This window comes from Leptonychotes weddellii, chromosome 14 (genome assembly GCF_054177405.1).
Source record: "Leptonychotes weddellii isolate Sample4059 chromosome 14, ASM5417740v2, whole genome shotgun sequence".
Classification (NCBI taxonomy): Eukaryota; Metazoa; Chordata; class Mammalia; order Carnivora; family Phocidae; genus Leptonychotes; species Leptonychotes weddellii.
Window position 1 is genome coordinate 47,400,489 of NC_138382.1, and position 23,078 is coordinate 47,423,566.

Below are 23,078 nucleotides of genomic sequence, written 5' to 3' on the forward strand. Positions count from 1 at the left end.
TTCCCTGGCCTTGGCCAGATCTGTGGAGTGAGGGTGGAAGGGGAAGAGTGCAAAGTGGGGGGGGAGGGGGCAGCGGTGCGGGGGGGGGGGGGGGGCTGCGGGATCCCTCGTTAACACTCGCTTACATCTCCCCTCCGGAGAGCCACCCTGCTGAGTTGGGGGATTTTCAGAGGCAATTCCTGTTAACAAGCCAATTAACTTGGGCCAGTGGCCTCTTAATTAGACTTGTTAACACCACCAGGACTGCAGGGGGTAGGGATCCCCCTATGCCACCAGCCACCCCGCTCCCTCCGTCACAGCCCCCTCCCCAGTACTGCTTTTCTCTGTGCTGGAACATCTGTCCCTGTTTGCTGCCTCTGTCACTCTTCCTGTGCCAGGTTCTCTCCGTGTCTTCAGGTTTCTCCCCCGCTGCCTGCCTCTGTCTTGCCCCTCTCTGAGCCTCTCGATCCCTGTCCCCTGTTGGAGGAGAGGGAAGCAGGAAACCCAGCCAGCCTTGACCACTGGTCTGTGGGGCCTGGGACCAGCCAAACAAAGGATGAACGGCAGAAGGGCGGTGGCTGGGGGCCTTGGAGGCCACAGCTGTGAGGCAGGACCAGAGGCTGAATGGGGGCCTCCCCCTGACCAGAGGCCCAGTGTCCAAGGCTCAAGCCATAGAGCTCCCCCAATCCACCAGCCCTAGCCATTGAGCCCCCCTCCAACCTCCCCTGTCAAAACCTGGAGCTTCCAGGAAACATGCCAAGCCCCTCTCTCTGAACCCTTCCCCCCCCGCCCCCCCACTAGCACAGACTCTGCATCCAGCTGCCTGAGGAGGAGGCTGAAAACTGACCGTAGGGGAGGGGGTGTGGCCACCATGGTCCCAGCAGCAACACGGCAACACTGACCAACAGCAGCTCAGAACTAACTTGGACCCAGTGTGGTTCTTTAATACTGTGGGTCAGGTACAGCCACCCAAGAGCACAACAAATATAATGACAATGGGATAACGTTCCCAAATCACCCTGTCTGCCTCACAAAGGAAACAGAAATGCAACGTGACAACAATGACAAACCAACAATGTAAGGGCAGGGCAGTAAGGAAGACATGACAACGCAATGACAGAAGACAACTACAGGCCACAATGCGGAGGTAGAGGGGGCAACATGACATGACAATCACGCAAGACACACACTGTCACAAATGCTACAGTAACACAACAACGGCAATATACACACAGCCGTGCAACAGCTCCAGAGATGGCAATGATTTAATCCTTTGTCTCTGGACAGCTCTCCTCCCGCCCCGTGGGTGCCCCTACTGATGTGCTGTCCATTTCGGAAATTAAATCAAGCGGCAGGGGGAGGATGGGGTTCTTGGCCTTGACGCGGTGACAAATGCTCCAAAGGAATCAGCTGTGAAAAGGTTGTTAGAAGCCAGTATGAGAGACAGAGACAGGATGAGGTCATGGACATGGAGAACACAGAAGGACAGAGCTGACGGCTCCCTCACACCTGTGCACACGGGCTCACATGGGGACCACATGCCGGAAACAGTCCCCCCGGGCATCCTAAGCAACTTCACATCGCCACACACACAGGATGAGGACAGTCACCACAAGAAGAACAAACACACACAGAACAACTGTCCACAAGGTCACAGTTACACAGGGAGCCGGTCCCACTTCAGGGACGGTTAACACCTAGTACAAGATGATCACACGCATGCACAGGGAGGGAATGTCACCCAAAGGCACACTTACACATAAGGGCACAGTCTCCCAGCAGGGAGACAACTGAACAGGGACACAGACATGCAAAGAGACAGAAACAGAGAGAAACTATCAAACTACCACACAGGGTACAGTCTCGACCACAAGGACAAAGCCCCACAAAGAGCATGGTCACACATAAATAGACAATGTCACACACAGGGCACAGCCCCCAAGGATACAATCACACAGAGAAATGCATCCGAACAGGGACATGGTCTCATCCACACAAGAACACAGCCTTAATGGACAAGGACAGTTAGACACTCTCAGAGATGCAGACTTAACGCTCAAGCCCTTGGTCACACGTGCTCTGCCTTTACCCATAATACAGGGCAGGGGCCAAGCCGGTGGGAATGGCCACTGGCAGGTCCAAGCAGGTGAGATCAGCACACAAGCCCAATACAGACTGACTGCAGGCAGGGGTTAATGGGCTGGCCTGGTGGTCCTTTCGCTCCCTGCCCACTGGGGAGTAGCCCTGGGGTGGGCTAGGCTCTTTCTGGGTCTCGGTGTCGGTCTCTCAAGGAAGAAGGCACAGGAGCCTTGACTCATTGCCCTCCTTGAACCCACAGCCTTGCGGGTGGCAAGGTGTGCTCTGTGCCTGGGCCCCAGAAGTGCCCCGACCCTCTCTGCCTCTAGCCAACCCAGCCAAGGGTGGCGGGGGGCAGGACCCATCCAAGGGGAGAGCTCCCTACACCTCAGAGCGTGTTTGAGGAGTTTCGAGGTCAGACCTTATGCTGATGTAGCCATGTGAGGTGTTGCCTCAAATGCAGTTTGAGCGCTGGTGGTCAAGTTAAGAGCGCACCTGTTTCCCAGCAGGGGGGCAGCTTCTTGCTGTGTGGGCTGCAGTAAGAACTCAGCCCTCCCTGGAGAAATGGTAGGGGGAAGGCAGGAGGCTGCCAATGGTCCAGCCTGAGCAATCTCTGCCTCGTCCAACCATTCCAGCTGACTGACTTATCCCCTTCCTTAGTGTGTCAGCCCTCTCCCACTGCTCACCCTGCCCATCCCCACATCTTGTTCTCAGTCTACCATCTCTGTCTCCATCTTCCCTCTAGGATACGGGAAAGTAGTCTTGGCCTCTGTCACTCTCAGTGCCTTCCACTGCACCCCCACAAACCCCCATTTCAAATGAGATCCCATTTCAAAGATACTATACAGGGCCCCACCCCTAGCTGCCCCCAACTCCCATCCCACCTGCCTGTACCCTACACCCACTCTAGCGGGAAGAGGAACGGATCATCAAGCCAAAGATACCATCAGCACGGGACCACGTGGAGTGACTGGAGGACTGTGTGTGTAAGACATCAGTGGGTCACCCAGCATATCAGTGTCATAGGACTCATGGGTGTTCGTGTGTGACAATGCCAGGACATGCCGGTGTGTGGTCTTGGGTGGACACACACAGCTGTGTCAAGGAGGGCTCATGCTCGGCTCTGGGTGGGGGTCAGCAGGGAGCACCACCCTGCCCCCCAGAATCCTCTCCTCCAGCACTCACCTTGAGGACTGTGTCTCTGGGTGTAGACAACGGCGGTGGCGGCAGCGAGCACAGCACAGCAGGCCCACGGGACAGGGGCAGCCATCTGCTGGGAGAAATGGGGGTGGCGGGGGAAGGGGCAGCATCAGCCCAGGCAGGAACCTCCTGGGGAGCCCCTCCCTGTTCTCCGGCAAGACTGGAAGATCCCAGCCCTAGGGCTAGGGGCACCCTGACCCCAAGTGCCCTTCTTAATGGGGCTCAGGATTCTCTTTCGAGCAACAGAAAGCAACATTATTGGCATCTGTAGGCAAAGGCTCGCTAAGATGGTAGAAGGCAACCTACAGTGGTTTGCTGTTCACTAAGGCTGCTGGTTGCAGGATGTAGTCAACCACGGATGAGTTATGGAACACTGGTAATGCTAGGGCCATTTTTCTAAAAAAAAAAAAAAATAACTTTACTGGTGAGGTTGGCTAATTGGCTATAAGCACTGCAAACCGAAAGGGTAATGTTTGAACTTAACAGGAGGTCTGTATTTCTGCAAATTGCCTTGAATGGAAGGCCCCCTGCTGTGCTCCTGGGGAGAGAGCCTGAAACCCGGATGCTCTGAAGTCCCTCGAATCTGCACCCCCACCTGTATCTGTACCCCCACCTCTCCGTGAGCCTTGCCCCTGGGCTCTGGGATGTTCACAGCAGCAGGGCACCAAGGTCAGATATGGCTCTTGCTTTAGTGTACAATGACCCAATGACCAAGAGAGAAGGAGGGCATTTCACATGTAAGTCCTTGGCAGGGGCCCCAGGCCATCCTCCACCCCAGACACATGCCCCAGGAGCCTGAGACCCTCAGCCCAGATGTGCGTCGTGTCTACACACACCTCTGCAGGTACACGCAGCACAGTCGGGATGTCCCCAGAAGCCAGGACGGATCCAGGGGTCCCCTCATCTGTGTCCTGCTTCATGGGGTCGATCCACCTGCCTGCCCCCACTCTCCCAACACATGATCACACCGGAGGGCAGGGAAATAACTATTTCCCGCAGGAAAAAAGCCTCAAATATGACTCTCTCCTACCCCAGTGTGAAGTGAGAGGGGAACCGTCAACCAGACAGAGACAGAGATCTAGAGAGGAATACTGCCAGACACTCAAGCAGGGTGAGCAGTACTGTCAGAGATACACCCTGACCCACAGCCGAGACGCTGCCCCAAACCACCACACAGAGTCCCAGGGAAAGAGCTCCACGCACAGCAGGAGATACACTAGAGACACTGTGTGAGGCACCATCAGATAAAGCCAGAGAAACGGGTAGCTATGACCCGATAAACAGGCAGAGGCATGGTCAGAGAAAGACTGACACGGGACCAAAGGGTCCACCAGAAATACTGGAAAAGGCTCGGCCAGATGCGAGCAGACCTACCCACAGAGAAAGAGCAAGAAACACAGGCACAGAAACCATGAGCGACATAGCAAGAGGACTAGAGACACTGTCAGAAACCCTGCCAGAGAAACTGCCTGACACACAAGCAGAGAAATACCAGAGAAACTGATAGACACAAACAGGCATACACCCAAAAAAACAGCTAGAAAGAGAGCCAGAGACATAGCCAGATGCTCAGTCAGGAAGTATCCACACCACTGAAAACAGTGCCAGGGACACTCAGACACACAGACCCGCTGCCAGACACAGCCTGAGACACTGTCAGAAATACTGCCAGACAAACAGCCAGACACACAGCCAGAGGACTGCCAGAGAAACTGCAAACGGAGCTACAGCAGGGAGGAGACAAATGTGGGGGTCAGCCTGTAGCAGTGAGTGGGAGAACTGGAGAGAATCTGACTTCCGGGGGCTCCTGTATGGGACAGGGCTCCGGCCTGCCTGTGGCGACACTTCGCCCTCACCAGGCAAGGCCCCCCTTCTGCACCTGGCTTCCTCCAGCCAAGCAGCAGGTGCTCTTCCTGCCCCTCCCTGGCACAGCTTATCTCTCTAGGCCCCAGGTGGCTTTGGCTGCCCCTCCCACTTCAGGGACTCCCAGGGCCTTAGCTACCACTTGGCCTGGCTCCTCCTGACCCTCAGCCACTCCCCTATCTTCAACTACTCCTCGGGCCTAGAAGGTGAAGACGATGGCCAACATCACAGTCAGCGAGCAGTGGGGCCAGAAAATGAACCCAGGGACTGTCTGAATTCAGAGGAAGGGAGAGAGGAAGGGAGAGGGAGAGAAAAAGAGAGGCAGGCAAGAGGCTACAGGCCTACCTGGTTCCCCACCTCAACCCTTGCAGGTAGGCCTCAGACGCTCCCCCACCACCTCTGCCATCTGTCCGTGCCTTTCTCCTCACAGCCGGGAAGATACTCTACGTCAGTGCCAGGCCCCACTGCCCACTACGTGGGGGCAGGAACCAGGGCCCGGGGAGGCAGAAGGGAGCAAGGTTGGATCACAGGATGGAAGAGCGACAGGGTGGCCCTATGCTCCCAGCTCCTTCCTGTCCCCGTTGGGGGTGCAGGGGCAAGAAGACAGCCTGGCATGAGTGTGCCTGCATATAAGCGCACACGCGCACATGCACACGCATGCACACACACACACACACTCAGGCCCCCTCAGGGGGAGGGGTAGCTTCTTCATCAAAGTCGCCTCCATCAGCCCGATGAGTTACTGTAAGGGCCGGGCCCTGGGCCAACGGGGCTGCAGCCATGGGAGACGGGCGCTGCCGAGAGCGAGTGCTGCAGAGAGTGGGGGATGGGGTACCGAAACAGACACTGCATGGCTGGGGGCACCCAGAAAAGGCAGAGACCCCAGGAGGGGGCAGGAAAGAGGCCAAGAGAGAAGGAAAGCCATGAGCCAAGACCCGGGGGACAAGTAGAGACCAAGTTAGGGAGAAATGGGAGAAGAGACCCAGGAAGAGAGATGAGGACAACAGGGGATGGGCAGAGATTCAAGGACAGAGAAAGGGACAGATCCAGAGAGGGTCTCTGTGCCCATCCTAGAGCATCTCTCTAAGCCCACCTAGCTCCTCCAGTGCTAAGGGAGGATGGTGTCAGTGCAGCCTTCCTGGAGGCTGTAGGGCTTCTCTCTGGCGATGCAGGAGTGCAGCCCCCAGGGAATAAGGGAAGACTAAAACCCCACCTACCCCACCCCATCTCTGCCCCTGCAGATCCAGAAAACCCCCAGCCAATTTCACTCCTCCCTTCCTTCAGAGTCCCAGCTGGGTCCATTCCCAGGTAGGGAAGCTGAGGCCAGAGGCATCCAGGCTCTATCTCCACCCTGCCCTAGCTCACCTCGGGCCACCCATCCCAGGGCAAAGAGCATCCTCCCCAAGAATTTTCCAAGTCCACACCCCATGGCTCTGGGATAGATCTGGAGGATAAATCCCATAAAGCCTCAGATAGGGGCTATGCAAACTGGCTGAAGCTCTCTGTAGACCCCCTGCACGGGCCAGCCTGGCCTCTAGCCCCAGCCCCACAATGAGGAGGCAACAGAGGGCACTCATCAACAAGACAGGAGGCCAGTACCTAGCAGCCCACACCCCCTGTTAACACAAGGAGCTCAGCACCTCTCCTGACACAGAACCTCACTATACACACACAGGTGACACATCAAGAGACAAATCCTGGGCCCCCAATTTACTGTCACTGTCCGACTGTGACACAAAGACACCATTACACAGTGAGAACACCACCCAGTGAAAATGACCCATGTGTATAGTTGACAATGGCACACCGGGATATTGACAGTCATTATAGTGACAATGTAGTGAGTGACAGTCATAAATAATGACACTAACAAATGGGGCAATGACACCTGTTGACACAGACAAAATCACAGTGACAATAACCCCAGAATCAAAGATGCAATGAAATGGACAGTCACAGAGAGTTACAATGACGGTGCATCCACAGTAACACAGGGATGCCGACAGTCAGACTCAGTAACATGGACGGTCACACAGAATAACAGCGGCCCACAGTAACAGTGGCACCACAGAGACTGGCAATCACTAGCAGGGATGCTGACAGACAGTGACAGGCTCCAGATTAGGGACCTCAATTACTCAGTTTCTGAGTCTGGCTTAAGATCCAGGGCCCAAGACCCCTCTTGCCAGCCCCAGCAAGGTCCCAGGTGCCTTGTGCCCCCAACCCTCACCCCTTGACCAGCTGAAGGCACGACCTGAGGATGGGGAGGTGTGAGTCTGGAGAGCTCCTATTAATCCCTGCAGAAGGTTACAGAGGCCCAGCCCTCAGGAATCCCTGCCACATCCAGAGTAGGAGTGGGAGATTCTGAGCACCACTGGCTGGGGCCCAGCTCTAACTGTGTGTGAGTGTTGACGTGCAACAGTACGTTCTGACTTCAGGGCGTTAGTTGGGGTGGGTGTGCTGAGGGTCAGGTAGGCTCAATTTGGTCTGAAGAATGAATGAACAGGGAGGCCCATGTGGTATGCCCCAAAATTGAAATTCAACCAAAGTCACCGGCCTACACTACCCACCCCAACAGGGATGGGTGAGGTCAGGAACATTCATATCTGTGGGAGGGCATCTAACCCATAGCATGGCCAAGGTGACATCTCCACAGCTTCTAGTCCGCCTCGGTAACCCCCGACTCCAGAATCCCTCAGTGTGAGGGAAAAGACACTTTGTCCTAGGGCCTCGCCCCCTCCCCTCTCCCTACAACAGCTGTAGAGGACCCATCCTGAGAAAAGGCAAGAACACAGGACAGGACACAGCATGGACTAAGTGACTCAAAAGCCTGGGAAACTCTAGAGGCCTCAGACCTGCAGAGGAATTAGGGCAGAGCAAGGAAAAGAGACACCTTCACTTGGAGGTAGAGAGAGAAAATGAGAGAGCGAGGGCAGAGACAGAGACAACGATGTGGTGGGCAAGGAGGAGCAGCACTGGCCGAGGGAGAGCCTGGGAGGGACAGTCAGGGCTGGCTGGAAGCTCCGGGAGGGGGAGGAGGGGCTGAGACCAAGAGGCCCCCAGATCCCACCAGGCCTAGGCAGCCTGGACAGCGTGGGTGGTGGGGGCGGGGGCAGAGGCCTGAGCAGTCCAGAGGGTGTGTGAGTGTTGGGGGGGGGGATATAGACTGAGGAGGGAGGTCTGGCCCCTGGCAGCTGGCCCAGCAGACCCCCCACTGGGGAGGGGGCGGGCCTGGGTCAGGGGCCAGCTCCTGGGGCCGGGGCTGGCTGGCCACTGGGCAGGCTCCCATTCCCTGTGGTGTCTCTACCTCCTATCTCTGAGTTTCTTGTCTCTGGCTCATTCTCTCTGAATCTACACCTGGCCCTCCTCCCAGCTACTGATGCCCCCACACTGAGGGGCATAGGAGCCGTGCCTGGGTTCAGGATCCAAGCCTTATCTCCTCCTGCGTTACCACATGTCCACCCACTCCAGGGTCAAGCCCCAATGTTCAGGGGAAAGGACCCCACCCAAATGTAGGCCCCCGTCTCCCCCCATAGAAGGGGGCAGGAGAAGCTCAGCACCAGTGGGAGGGGGGCCAGGAGGGAGGCAGGGGGAGCAGTCCCCCAGCTCCAGCCGCTGGCTGAGGTTGTGGAAAAGGAGGCGGCCCAATGTGAATGAGTTTGGGGGGGAGTGGGTATCCGCACCTGCTATTGTGACCTCCACAGCCGGAGATGGGGGCCTGGGGGGGACAAGATTCCAATGGATTTTGGCAGCAGCCCGGACTCTAGTGCTCAAACCCCCCACCTCCAGCCTCTTGCACCGTGGGGACCCTGAGATCAGCATGTGCATGCCCTGCTGCACGTGTGTGCAGGCGTGTTGTGGGGGGAGCCTGGGGCGTTCCCATGATGGGCCTGGCTGGGCAGCGGGGAGGTGCCTGGGGGAGGTGGGAATCTGAATCCTACCAGCCCATGCCCACAATGTGGAGCCCTACTCAGGGCCCTGCATGCTGTCTGTGGACCTGGCATGGGCTTATATACACACATATATGCAGGCCGGGGCTTAAGCAACCCTCTAGGTGCAAAAGGTCTGGGCTTTCTCCCTCAAAAGTCATCTGGACCAGTCCCCTGCCCTTCAAATGAGGAAGAGGAAGGAGCAGATAAGCGCCTATCTTCCCTATGGGTACATGGGCTCTAGACAACTTCACAGAACCTGGCTCACAAGCACCAAATCCCGTAGCCCCTAGCCCCAGTCCAGGGTCTTTCCTGGCTTCTAGAAGAATTGGGAGGACCCCTCTACCTAGAAAAGGGCCATGCACCAGTCAGGTTAAGTATGCAGGGAGTGGGGGCTGCTCCTCTTGGATGGACAAACCACTACAGCAGGAGGTTAGACAGCTGGAAGAACTCCCATTCATTGCTGGGGGATGGGCAGAGTAAAGGGTTGAATGAGACTTCCCAGGCGAGGGTGGGGGGGCCTCCCAGCTGATGAGGCAGGGCAAGAAGGAGGCTGCAGGCCCTCCATGAAGAGAGAAAGATGGACAGAATAGCTTTGCAGACTCGGGGGCTGGGACAAAGACCTATTTGCCTCAGCATCTCTCACTACACCCCACCCCTGGCCCCATCACTGCTATGGTGCCGACACACCCTCAAAGGCCTATGCTTGCAAGCGTGCGCGCGCGTGCGCGCGCACACACACACACACACACACACACAGGGGTGGGGTGGGGGGGGCGGCACTGCATATGAAGCATTGGTTTCTAACAAAAAGAACTGAAGATGGTCTTTCTGACAGAGCTAGAGTTGCGGGGGGGGGGGAACAGAAACTTCGCCTGTCTTCATGTAACAGTGTCCCGTTGTCCCTGCCCCCCTAGCATGCATGCACACTGCACACACTACTTCTGAGGAAGCTTCTGGGCTGCTGGGCAAAAGCAAGCCATCCTCCCCCCGCCTTCTCCCTCCTCGCAGTGGGGAAGCCAGAGCAATCTGTTCCTGATGGGCAAACACAGGCCTGAGTATGTGCGCACACATGCTCACACACACACCAGCAATTCAGGGTCACACGGCACCTGGGGCACACTTCTCCCCGAGATGTAGCCCACACTTGGACTCTCGCTACTGCTGGCAGAGCTCCCCAAAGCCCTCCCTACCTCCCCATACACACGGCCAGAGCTTTGCAGACACACCCAGGCGGCCTCACAGACACTGGCACTCAGAGTTCACCACCGTGACCACACACCTCGGCCTCCCACGTGGACACCCACTGCCACAGCTTCGCACACGCTGCGCATGCACACACGTATTACAGTCACACACGCAGACTCTCACACGCGCTCACTCAAAACGGTCACAGTCTCACATATGGATGCCATCCCACACTCGGAGCAGTCTATCTTCCACATAGATACCATCGCACCTTCAGAAACCCAGAGTCCCCCAGCCACCCTCAGCCTCTCATGCTCCCACATCCAGCAGTGGGAAATACAAAGATACACACTCACAGCAGTCATTCCATGCTGGGACCTCGGACTGCCCAGGCTGCACTTGGGGGGGTGGAGGCTAAAGCTCAGGGTGGCCTAAGGAAGGAAGGAAAAGGGAAGGAGGCAATTTGTCGGTCCTTAAAAAGCAAGGAGATATGGTAATTTCCTAGATGGCTCCTTCCTCCCCTGGCCCTGCTTTCTCAGCATTTGGGAGTAAGCACAGACCCAGCCAGACAGGGTGGGTGGGCTGAGGAAGCCCCTGGGTGAAGGGCTGGCCCTGGCAGTAGCAGGCGCCAGAGAAGCCGAGAAACCAGCCCACGCCCCAGGGCCCCTCCTGCCTCCCCGCAGCAACCCCGCTTCTCCAGGATGAGAATCAGCAACAGCGCCCAACCTAGCCACCTGCTGTGTGATCCCGAACCTCTTCAAATCCTCTCTGTGCCCACAACTATCTAGAGTGCACCTGCCTGTCAGGCTTGGCTGCAAGAGGCAAGGTAAGGAGAAGGAGATGTGGCCCAGACCTCAGCCCCCAGCCCCTGCCAAGGCCCTGTCATCACTGTCAGGCCCAAAGAGAGATGGGGACAGCACTGGCCAAGCCAGTGCTCCTCTAACCAATCACTGAGGACAAGAATCCTGAAGTGTCCTTGGACCCTGTAGCCCTGCCCCCCATCACAAGAAAGGAAGCTGTGTCGCTGTCCAGGCAGAATGGAATCCAAGCTGTGCTGGCCAGGCCCCAACCGGGGAACAACTGGCAATGCTGTTGACATCCTTACCACTTACCGCTCCAGGTGTCGTTTGGGCCCTGATGCTCTATCCTAAAGGGAGTATGACAGGTTCCAAGGAAGCCATGCAGGGGAGCAAACACCAGACGGCAGACCGGGCAGGCCCGACAGGCCCGACAGGATGTAAGGAAACCAGGTAGGGCAATCCCATAAAGCCAGGTGATAGGGACTTAAGGAGAGCGGACAGTGCCAACAAAAGAAATCAGGCAGCAGTGTCTAGGGAAACCAGGTGACAGGCCCAAAAGAACACAAGCTGTGGGGACCAAATGAAACTAGGCAGTGGGGACTAAAGTTTGCTAGGAGGTGGGGACAAATGAAGCCAGGCAAGAGGCCCACAGGATGTGAGAAAAGAAAGATATCAAGAGCTCATCCCCCTCTGTGTAGATGTCACCCCCACACCCTGGGCCTCTCTCTCGGTAGCCCCCTTCCCACCCAGGTGGTGGTCCCCTCCCCCAGGCCAATGGACACTGCCAGAGCCCCCTCCTCTCTCAGAGGCCTGGGCCGATTGCAGCCAATGGGCCCCGGCCCCATCCCTGGGACCTCAGGAAGTCCCAGTCCCTCCCACCGGCTGCAGAGGCAGGGGGGCTGGGTGGGGGGGGGGAGAAAGAGAAGAGAGACAGCTTGGCAGGGGGAGCGCGCCGAGCAGCCGCGGGGGGCGGGGGCCGAGAAAGGAGCGGGAAGCTCCGAGGCGGGCTGGAGGGCGGGCGCGGGCGGGGGCGTCTCAGCGGCGGCGGTGGGGGTGACAAGTTCTCCGGCCCCGCGGCCGCGCCGCCACTGACCTGGGTCCCCGCGCAGGCGCCCCGTCGGTGCCTCCGGCGCTCCGTGGGTCCGCCAGGCAGCCCGCGGGCATCGGGCCCCCGGGGCTGGGGCTGGGGCCCAGGAGGCCCGGGGCGGCCCGGGGGGTAGGAAACCCCCGGAACAACACCGGGAGTCTGGGCGGGCGGGCGGCCGGGCTAGGGGCCGGGCTGAGCTGTGAGCAAGCGAGCGAGGCGGCGAGCGGGCCGGGAGGAGGGGAGGAAGGAGCGCGCCTCGAGCGAGCGAGCGAGCGAGCGAGCGAGCAAGGCGAGCTAGCAGAGGGAGCGAGTGAGGGACGGCAGGCAGTGAGGTCATCCTTTGAATCTAATTGTCTGAGTCAGGAGGAGATGTGGCACTTGATGCTGGGGGAGGAGAGGGGGAAGGGACCCTCGGCTCAGAGCCGGGCCCCTCCTCACGCCCAGGGCGGCCAGGGCCTCCCTTCCCCCAGCCCAGGGCGAAGTTGCCTCAGGCCAACTCCGACGGACCCCTTCTCGTCTCAGGACTGACATCTCTGCAGCCAGGGGGGATCAATAAGCCATGAGATGTGGGACCCAATCCCACATCACCCCAGAGAGTGGCCATCTTCCTACTCTCTGGGGGTGATGATGACCCCCACCCAGGCCCAGGTCAAGTCCCTAAATCTCTGAGTTTAAAGGGAGGCCCCCAAACCCACCTCCAGGTCTTATTCCTACCCTTTGAGGATAAAGGGAGAACTTCAGCCAGGCTTCCAAGTTACCTTTGTGCACTTCAGGAGCATGGAGTCCCCAGTTCTATTCCCCAAGTTACTTCTTGCTCTGGGAATCTGGGGGAATCTGGACATTGGACCCCAGCTCACCTTCTTGCCCTCTGAGAATGATAGCGCAGTGCCACCCAGTCTTCCAGTTACTGCGCTTTGGGGGGTCTGAGGACCCCCAAATGACCCCAGAGTTCTCCCTATTCTGCTTGCCCAACTCTTCAGGAAGGGCAAGAACCAGGTCAGATTCCAGGGCTACTCTATGGTGGGGGTGAAGGGAGACAAGATGGGCCCTGGGCCTGTTAGGTATGCACGCCCATGCGTGCACATATAAGCACATGTGCACATCTGTAAACACACTGGGGGGAGCACCAAACAGCTGGGGATGCTCACACCAAGGACCACACACTCCTCCCCTCACCCCATGGGGGAGGGGTGATAAATATTTAAGGGGCTTTTAGTTCAGAAGGGGCTGAAGCTGGAGGAGGGAGGAGGATCCACGATGCCTGATTAATGGGGTTACAGGCTTGGATCAATCCATCTGCCCGCTGCTCCCTCCTCCCTCCTCCTCCCTCTCCCTCCCTCCCTCGGCCTAATGCGCTTTATCAGGAGACGCTTTTCTGACTTGGCAGCGTCGGGTGTTTTAAATAGACCCATTTAGAGCAGGGGTTGGGGGAGAAGGGGGCGGGGAAGGGAGACAGAGACTGAGACAGGCTGGGAGACAGAGACGATTCAGGAGAGAGACAAGCCCTGGAAGAGAGACCCGGAAAGGAGAGACAAAAGGAGATGCAGAGAGACTGAGGATGAGACTCCCAGGGAGGCTGATATGGGAGGTGGTAATGGGAGGCCAAGGGGAAGCTGGGGGGCCACGGAGCAGAAACAAAAAAAGAGAGAGAGAGGAAAGGAGCCACCAGCAGCGGGGAGAAACCGGGAGAGAGGCTCTCTGCAAGGGCTGAGTGATAGCCTGGGAGACAGCAGATATCTTTTATTTCCAAAAACAGGTTTTCATCCACTTTGTTAAATTAAAAAGCTGTTTTTAAAGTGGTGCTGGAGGTGCTGCGGAGGGAGGGTGGACAGAACTGCCAAGTCCTCCCTCCCAGCCTCCTCTTGGTGGGGGGCGGCCCACAGAAGCTGCCTAACCCTTAACCCCCAGGGGTGTTCTCTACCTCCCCTGCTCTCTGTGATCCTCTGGGATCCCCAGAGATATGGTCAGGGCATCAGAGCTACCGTTCATTGGCAGGAAGACCTTCCTGCTGTCTGGCCTCAGTCCCTCCTGCTGCAGGGAGCCCAGTCTCTTGCCTGACCACTACTAGCTTTCTCTTCTCCAGCCCCCTTCTTGGGAGATAAGGTGTTCCCAATTGTGGGGGAGGATTGTGTGCCCTCACAGCAGTAACTCACTTTACTAACAAGCCATGAGACTCCTCCCAGGTGTGCCCCCTATAAATATTTATTATCTATTGTTGTGTAAATCGGAACTTCTATCAGATACCCTACCCTTGTCCTTGGGTCCCCTGGGAACAGTGAGATTGGAAGCTTAACTCTCTATAGCCCTCTGGGGCCTCCCTTCCTCTTCAGAACCCCAGCTCCATTTTAAGTCCCTTTTATGGCCATGTGTCAGCCTGGGATACCCCACCCCACCCAACAACACCCCAGTCCTAGTTCTGAAGGGTCAGTCAGTCCCCCATTCCTGGGCCGGGAAAATGGCCAGTCTGTTTGGGAGCTGAGATGAAAAGCCGGCTGGCCTTTGTGGGCCTCTGGCGGGTTTTGGACAATAGGCTCTTCCGTTCCGCTCCAGTGCCTCGATTCCTTGGATGCCCCCACCCGGGGCTGCCAATCGGGGGCCTTGGCTGGCCTTAATGAAAGGCAGAGAGAGTCAAGCCCAGCCCCATAGCTGGCCCCAGAAGATTTTGGAATTTCCGACCCCCATCCCATCTATTCTAAGCCCAGCTGCTCCCCCAGTCAAGCCAGAGAGATGCTTTGGGGGCAGAAAGGGAGCCAGACAATGAGACAGAACATACTCCCACATCCAGGACGCAGCCCTCTCTGGGTAGACCTGGCTTTGCCCTTGCCTGTGTGACTGCAGGTAAGTCCCTTCCCCTTTATGAACCTATCAGAGGGGCATGAAAAGCCTCAAGAGAAAGAACAGAGGAAGAGGAGGAAGGGATCTCAGCCCCTCCTTCACTCACATCCCCAAACCTGTAGCTCCACCGCACCAGCCTGATGCCCGGAGACTGGCCTGCCTCATTTGGGTCCCCAGCACATACCTCTTCACCACTGACCCTACACAGAGCACATCAATGTCCTCCTCCTCCAGACCAACTTTTTCCAAGACTTCCAAAACCAAGGGAGCAGGATGATGCGACAAGGCTGGATTCTGGAAGGGCAAAGGGCACAAATCAGAGGTCACAGAGGAGCCAAAGCCCTAAGTCCAACAAAGAACTCATTCCATACAACCTCACCGAGAGAAGGGGAGACTGAGGCAGCAGCATTTAAGTGTCTACAAGAGGGAAAGTTGGAAATAGTCCAGACTCCCTCCGGCACCCCTTGCTGACTTCAGGTTCTAAACCACAGGGACAAAGGGAGGCCAGAAGTGGCCTAACACCACACATGCATAAACACTCATACACACCCATAGACAATCCAAAGTTCCCACACAACCAACTCACAGGCACAAGTACCTGAACATCACATACTTTCTCATGTGGCCACTGGCAGGGCAAAAACACCCACCATCATACTATCCTCTTCCTCTGCTTCGTCACCACTATGATTTATTGAGCATCTGTTATGTACCAGGAACTGTGTCAAGCACTTTATATGCATTATCTCATTTAATCCTCGTGATTTCTCCATGAGGTAGGTTCTATTATTATTCCCCATTTGACAGCTGAAAAAACTGAGATTCAGGGAGGTTAAGTCATTTGCCTAAGACCATATAGCTGATCAGTTCCAGAGCATAGATTTGAGTCCAAGTCTAGCTCCAAAGCCTTTGTGCTATACTAATTTACTTCTGCAGTTCGCTCTCTTGCCTGCACAGTGCCTTTCCCAGTAATAATAGTAACAGCTAACACTTGTTCAGGGTTCTTAATGAGTCAGGTATCATGATAAGTACTTAACATACATTTTGTACTGAATCATCAAAACAACCTTTGCAGGTAATCCTGCTTCCATTTTACAGATGAGGAAACTGAGGCTCAGAAAACAAAAGCACCTTGTCCAAAGTCACACAACTGGCAGGTGATAAAGGAGCTAGCACTGTACTCAGGGCTGTCTTGAAAGCCACTATTGCTTCTCTGGGCTCCAGTCACTTAACAGAGCCCTCACCTTCTGCAAGACCCCAAGAGATCCTTAGTGTCCAACTTCCTCTCCCCCCCCTCAAAAAACAGGTCCTAGATGTGTCTGACAAAGGCATGATCAGGTGCCTAAACACATACCCATGAGAAAGGGTCTCCATGTCATCCAACTCTGCCCAAAGATGCAACCAGAGAGAGATGGCCACAAACTAAAATAAGGTGTTAGAGACAGGCTGGCTGGTGGTAATAGATACAGACACACCAAGAGATAGGCCCCAAGAGAAGGAGACAGAGAGGACGTTAGAGACAGAGAGACACACATCAGGCCAAAGAATAGTCGGGAAAGGAGACAATCGAGGGAGAGGAGGGTACAGGCTGATATAAAAAACACAGATACACACTAACATAAACAGACACAGACACACATAAAGAGCCCTCCAGGGGCTCCTGGCTGGCTCAGTCAGTACAGCATGTGTCTCTTGATCCTGGGGTCATGAGTTCGAGCCCCATGTTGGGTATAGAAATTACTTAAAAAAAAAAAGAGCCCTCCAACCTTCACAAGAAAAAAACTGTAAGCAAACAAGGCTCAGGCTGTGTGTGGCTTGTGTGTGTGTCTGCATGCACACATGTTGGGGGGGCATGCAGAGTGTATCGCTACGCACATTACACCAGCTGCTTCCAGCAATTTCATCTGATTAATAATAAATGCCCCATAATTACAGCTGCTCCCCCAGCCTTTCTTCCTGTTTTTTGTCAGCTGCCGCCAGGCCAGCCCCCTATGGACCCCATGGCCCTCTCCGTCCTCACCTGCTGCCTTCTAGGAGGCTGAGGGGACATAGGCTGATGGAGGAGGCCTGACTCCCAACTGAGAGGGAATACCCATCTCTCTAATTGGGATTAATGCCCTCTGCCTCCAAGCAAAAGATCATCTCCCTCAGGTCTCACTCAGCACTCTCCCCTACCCTGGGTATAACCTGTGACCCCTAACATGGCCTAGAAGCCCAAGTCTGGGAAGCAGAGACATGAACTCTGAACTCCCCTTGCCCACTCTTTATCATTCACTGGCTGAAAAAAGTCTTCATTCACAAACTTCCCCTAGCCTTGGAACCCCACAGGCTCAAAGAAGAAAGGGACTAGTTCAGCGGCCCCCACCCCATCATTCCAACCCAGGCAGCCCCAGAATCTCTGCCTACTTGTGCACCCTCATGTTTTGGACACTCCGTGGCTCCACCTCCATTCCTGAGCCCCCCACCGGGTCCACCTCCTTCCAGGCCTCCCACCCTAGCTCTCCAAGGCAGCTCTATCAGAATCAGCTGCGGGCGGGTTTGTGCTGATCTGTTTCTAATCGCTGGGGCCTGGTTCACGCTTGCCCCCCCCCAATATTGATTCCATTATTTGGAGAGTCACTGACGTCAGGGACCTGGACGAGTGCCAAAACCGCCTTCTCTCCGGGCCTGGGCCAGGGCCCAGCCCCCCCATCCCGCGATTTCACAGAGGGGCCCAGAAAGGTCAGCTTACAAGCCAAGGTCACACGGCATCTGCCCTCAAAGGCTGGGATCTTCTTACCTTTTTGGGACCACTGTGCAGCATCCATCTCCTGGGAAGAGGGGATACACAGAGGCCTAAGGGTCAGAAGTGAGGTGGGGGCCTATAAAAGGGGGTGTGCAAGAACCCCACTGGGACTCAGGCTGTGGGGAAGGGCTCCACGAGGTAAGGCTGGGGGCAGTGGCTCAGAAAAGTCTACTTAGGGAAGATTTTTTTCTTTGCCACACACTTATTTTGGAATGTCCTGAAGCTGGACTTGAAATGGTTACTACTGACTACTTAATTTTTATGTAGTCTGATATCAGATGTATCTTCAAACTCTCCAAGAAGGAAATTCTCTGCAGCATAAAATAACAGATTACCCTAAGTGTTGCCATAATTTGAAGAACGGGCACCACTAATTTTATAAATCTCTGTTCCGTATAAAACAGAGACTCTGTCTCCTGTCCATGCTGCCTCAGTTTCCCCATACTCTCCAGTGTCTCCCAGCTCTGTCTGTCTTACCAAGATGCAGCTACTGCTACACCAGCCCACACCAGCAACTCCTAGGCTCTGGCTGGATAGGATATTTTTAGGATCCGAACCCCCTGTTCTCAGACAGACATTAATAACCAACACAATTTGTGGTGCCCACAGCAGCTAGACAACCTCAGAGCCTAGCCTCAGTGGCTCAGAGGTGGGGGGGGTCCATTGCCTTGGCTAGAGTCCAAGAAACTCTGACCTAGAGAGACCAAGGGACACGCTCACAATCACCTGAGGAGAAAAGGACTTTTCCACCTTCTGAAAAATCCTGAAGCTGGGGAGAGGACAGAAGTAACCTCCAACCTCTGCCACAGAATCAGGGTCATCACCCTGCCCCAGTCTCCCTTAGTCCTGACCTTTCCAAGGAAGAAACCCCCTATCCTCTGCACTCCTTCCCTGACTGCAGGCAAGTCCTTCCTTTAGTCTAGACTGCAAATCATTCAGGGGTTCTTTGAGCCAAATAGGGGTAATACAACAGAGGGTGTTGGATCCAAAGCCACAAATTCCAGAAAGTCCCCTCTCCCCGTGGTCTGTCCCACTCAAGGATTCATTCAACATTTTTTTTTAAGATTTTATTTATTTGTTTGAGATAGAGAGCACAAGCATGAGCAGGGGTGGCGGGCGGGGGGGAGGGGCAGGAGGAGAGGGAGAAGCAGGACCCTGGGATCATGACCTGAGCTGAAGGCAGATGCTTAACCGACTGAGCCACCCAGGTGCCCCCCCCTTTTTAAAAGATTTTATTTATTTATCATTCCTCAACATTTATTGAGCACCCAATCCCTGTCAGGTACTGTGCTGGGAGTTGAGAATATGGTCCTGCCCACATGGAGCACTCAGTCCAAAGGGAGAGAATAAGATGCATTGTTTACTCAACACCATCCTCCTACTGTGTACCAGGTCTGTGCTGGGACAGGGTACAGTAGTGAGCAAAGCAGACCCAGTCCCCAGGTCCCACAGAGCTCACAGGCAATTACTATGTAACCTTGCTGAGTTTTGTGAAGGGTAAGTATAGGTAGTGTACGGTGGGGCATACCGATCATCCCAGGTCTGGAAAAACTCCTGCAGGATTGAGGACTCTTCAGTCCCTTCCTAAACTCCAGGAGCCCTTGCACTGACCAGAAGTCACCATCATAGTCTAGCTTCAGTTCCTTCCACTATAGCTGTAGCCCCAGCTTCTGGGAGCTGGTTCTGCAAGCAGCAGGGTCTAACTTCCCCACATCTGCCCCATCTCCCCCTTCCACTCCTTGGCCCCCAGAGCTCCTGGCTCTGGTGACCCCCAACCCAGCATGGCTCTGTGCTTTGGGGGCTCTCTGCCTCTATAGACAGGGTAAAGGGCGGTGATGACCTCAGCACTCTCAGCCCACAGGGACCACTTGCTTCCCTAGCCCCTCCCCACAGGAAGCTGGAGCTTGGGTGGATGTGGTCACCCAGGGCCACAGTTTACACAGCTGAGGTCTCCCCAACTCCCTTCACCCCATGGTGCATCTGGAGGAGGGGTCAGCTCTCTTCTCAGCCTCCTTGCTCTCTGGGACCCCTCTCCCACCAAACCAGGCACACATGGTCCCCCCCCAACCCATCTGCATTTCAAAGAAAATCTGCTCCATATGTTTTGATTCATTTACACTTCAACTCACCATGGGGGGGCAGAGAGCAGGACGCCTTGGCTTTAAGCCCCCCACCCCCCATGGGGGGCTGGGGAGCATGTGTCCCCTTCAGGGACAGGGAGCTGACACAGCCCAGCCATCTGAGGCTGAGGGCCAGATCCCTACTGCCCTTGGGGTGCCCATGAGGTGACTGTGCACCTCAGGCAGCCCCGACGTGCTGGCCTCCATAATGGGAGGGCACGTAAGCCCAGCAGCGTCTCTAAGGCAGGTGGAGTCCTGGGATAGGTTACAACCTAGCCCAACTCTCCCTCACAGGGCTACTGCTCCTCTAGGGAGGGAGAGAACACTGGTCACACATAAAGACAGGGTAAGCGCTCAACAGACCTTCCAGAAGACAGTGTCAGATATGATATAACTTGGCCCCTACCCCTCCTCTCCAGCCAGGGCAGAGGAGGGGAGGGTGGGTTTCAGTCCAGTCTCCTCCTTCAGCTACCTTCTCACCACAGATCTGGGCTACCATCTCCCTTCGAATCTGAGATCCAACACTGTGGAATGTTCAAAGGAGCCAGAGGTCTACCCTCTTACCAAGTCAACCTTCACACTCATCCCATACTAAGGATGACTGTGGTGAGAGAAATGTCTTGGGAGGACATGAGTCTTTTTTCCCCTACACCTGATTCTCTTACCAAAGAAGGGGTACCCAAAACTATTAAGGGGGATGTGCATGGCACATGGGAGACTCTAAGAGTACCTATCACTCCTATACCAAAAAGCCACTCAGACCTTCCTGCCAATATAGCCTAGTCTCCTTGTGGAAAGAAAGGGAGAAAGGTTTAACCCTAACTGGGTCAGGGTTTCCCTCCACCCTCTCCATCAGCCCACAGCCCAAGTGAATGACATGCCCAAACATGTATCCCCTCTCCTCCCCACCTTTGGAGGGGACATGTCTTGTCACAGTCTCTGTTCCTTACCCAACTGCCCTGATACACACCATAAACCAAAGAAAATACGAGTGTATTTGACTATGAGTTGCAAGTTTCACTGGGAGGGTAAACACCACAATCCTAGTTTAGGTTTGAATGTGAGCCCCAGGATGGAACCATAACTGGGTGTGATTCCACGTGTGAACCCCAGGGCCCCCACGGGGAATATAAAAGTCTTAAGATGGAAGCATAAGTCTGAGTGTGAGCACTAGAGCCTTAGTGTGAGTCTAAACCCCAGGATGGAAGTGAGATTAATGTAATCACCAGGGATACCAGTCTGAGTGTGAACACTGGGTCCCTAAGTGATCCCAGGATGGAAGTGAGAATCTTGCTAGTGTGAATCTGAGAGTGAGCTCTAAGATGGAAGCATGAGTTCATGAATTCCAGTGTCCTATGTGAGTCCTTGAGTTCAAATGTGAGCCCCAGGTTCCCCATGGGAGTCTGTGTGAGCCCTTAGTCTTAATGTGACTCTGAGTATGAGCCCCAGAATGTAAGTGTGACTCTGAAATGAGGACCAAGTGTGAACTCTAGGACCCCTGTGAGATTCTGAGCATCGGCTCTAGGTCTCTATGTAAATCTATGAGCCTCAGGACAGAAATGTGAATCTAAGTGTAAGCCTGGAGTCCCAATGTGAGTCTGAGTGTAAACCCTAGGGCTGAAGTGTAGAGCTGGATATGAGCCCTAGAATTTAAGTGTGAATCTGAGTGTGAGTCCCATTGTTCTGGTAATTCGGAGTGTGAATCCATATGAATTTAAGTGTCCCAGTGTGAACCTGGGTATAAATTCTGAACTCCCAAGAAGTCTTGAATGTGAACTTTAAACTCCTAGTCTTCGTATAAGGTCAGGATCTGTTGGAGTATTAGTCCTGATGGAGTGTGAACCTTAGCTCCATGTCACAATCCTGACCAGGAACCCCAAGAACCAATTCAGAGGATTTGTGTGGGTTTTGACAGTGGAGACAGAGAGGCGTAGTTTACTGAGACACATAGGCCCCTCAAGCCCTGGTACCCCTGCAGCCATAGGAATATTCAACTGTTCAAGTCCCATCCCCACATAGGCAATGATACACCATCACACCCAGAGTTAGACACACAAAAATACAGTTTCAGACCCCCTGGACATACAGCAACTGTAAATGCACAAACACGTTCTGCATTTCAAAGTCCCACCTCCGTGATTAAAGCCACATGGACACCCCCAGTGACACAAACACAAATGTACCAAGTGTTATAAGCAAAACAACTAGTGTTACAGACACACTCCCACAGTGGCATGCAGATACACACCTAGTGTTGCAGACAAGCTGCCAGTCACACAGACATACATAGACGCTTCTCAAAGAGAGAGACTAGACGGAAACGGAAAGAAAATCCTGAATTTTCAACAAGGCGTGAAATAGTCCTGCCCGCCTGAAGCTACTGAAGGGGGGTGGGGGCCAAGGGAGCGAGCGAGTGCGAGAGCTAGCCGCAGGAGGAGAGGCTCGGGAGAGGAGAGAAACCGAGGAGAGCTGTCCGTCTGGTGACCTCCCCGCGGCCCAGCCCCCACGCACCGGGAGATACACTACTCGGAGCAACACAGGGGCACCCAAGCCGGCTCACACAGAGCTCACCCAGCCGCACTGGGGGGAGACACACACGGGCAGGCTCACAAAGAAATGGGGATACACCTCAAGCGGACTCATACAAACACACGACACAGGAGGTCTTAAAAAGAGACCCTGAAGGAAACCCACTACATGGAGATACATACAGGCGGACTCACGAGGAAACCACACACAGGCAAGATCACACCAACACACACACACGCGCGCGCACGGATTCACACGGACACACATACGCTGGCAAACGCGCAACCGTCCGTTCACATCCCTGGGCGCTTTGAAGTCTAGATTTCTGCGGGAGAAGGAAGCCGCCTCCGGGCGCGCGGGGGTCACCACGACCCCCCAGTTCCGGAATTTTCCCAGACCCCGCGCGCGCTGCGGCGGGGTGAGAGAGAATAGGGAAGCTAGGACAATCCGCCCTGGCCACCTCCCCCCAGCCGATTGTCCGCCCCCACCATCACCACGCCCAACCCCCCGACGCGCCCGGACGCGGGGGGCGGCTTCTCACGCGCCCCCGCCCCAGAGTTTGCGGGCAAAGTTTCCCTCGAACTTTCCCGTTTCCCTCTCCCCCCGGGTCGCGGGCCCACGCGTGCCCTCTCCCTCTTCCCGCGCGCACGAGGGCCGCGGGTCTGTCGGTCAGCCGGAGGGTCTGAG

The 23,078-nt window shown here is 55.4% G+C and overlaps 1 protein-coding gene across 7 annotated transcripts in view; it reads right to left on the minus strand.

The window, feature by feature from the left end:
- Positions 1-23,078, minus strand: part of CNTFR (ciliary neurotrophic factor receptor) — a 37,474-nt gene that overhangs the window by 14,112 nt on the left and 284 nt on the right. The window contains exons 2-4 of one of the 7 annotated variants that reach the window (XM_081803099.1): positions 15,142-15,251; positions 10,592-10,666; positions 3,241-3,325 (exon numbers count right to left, since the gene is read on the minus strand). In XM_081803099.1, coding sequence (XP_081659225.1) covers positions 3,241-3,325; positions 10,592-10,600 — 94 coding nt within the window. In that variant the 5' untranslated portion in view covers positions 10,601-10,666; positions 15,142-15,251. Of the gene's footprint in view, positions 1-3,240; positions 3,329-3,561; positions 3,735-10,591; positions 10,667-15,141; positions 15,600-23,078 lie in introns of those variants that run through there. The other 6 variants (XM_081803098.1, XM_081803101.1, XM_081803102.1 and 3 more) reach the window with 6 other exon arrangements.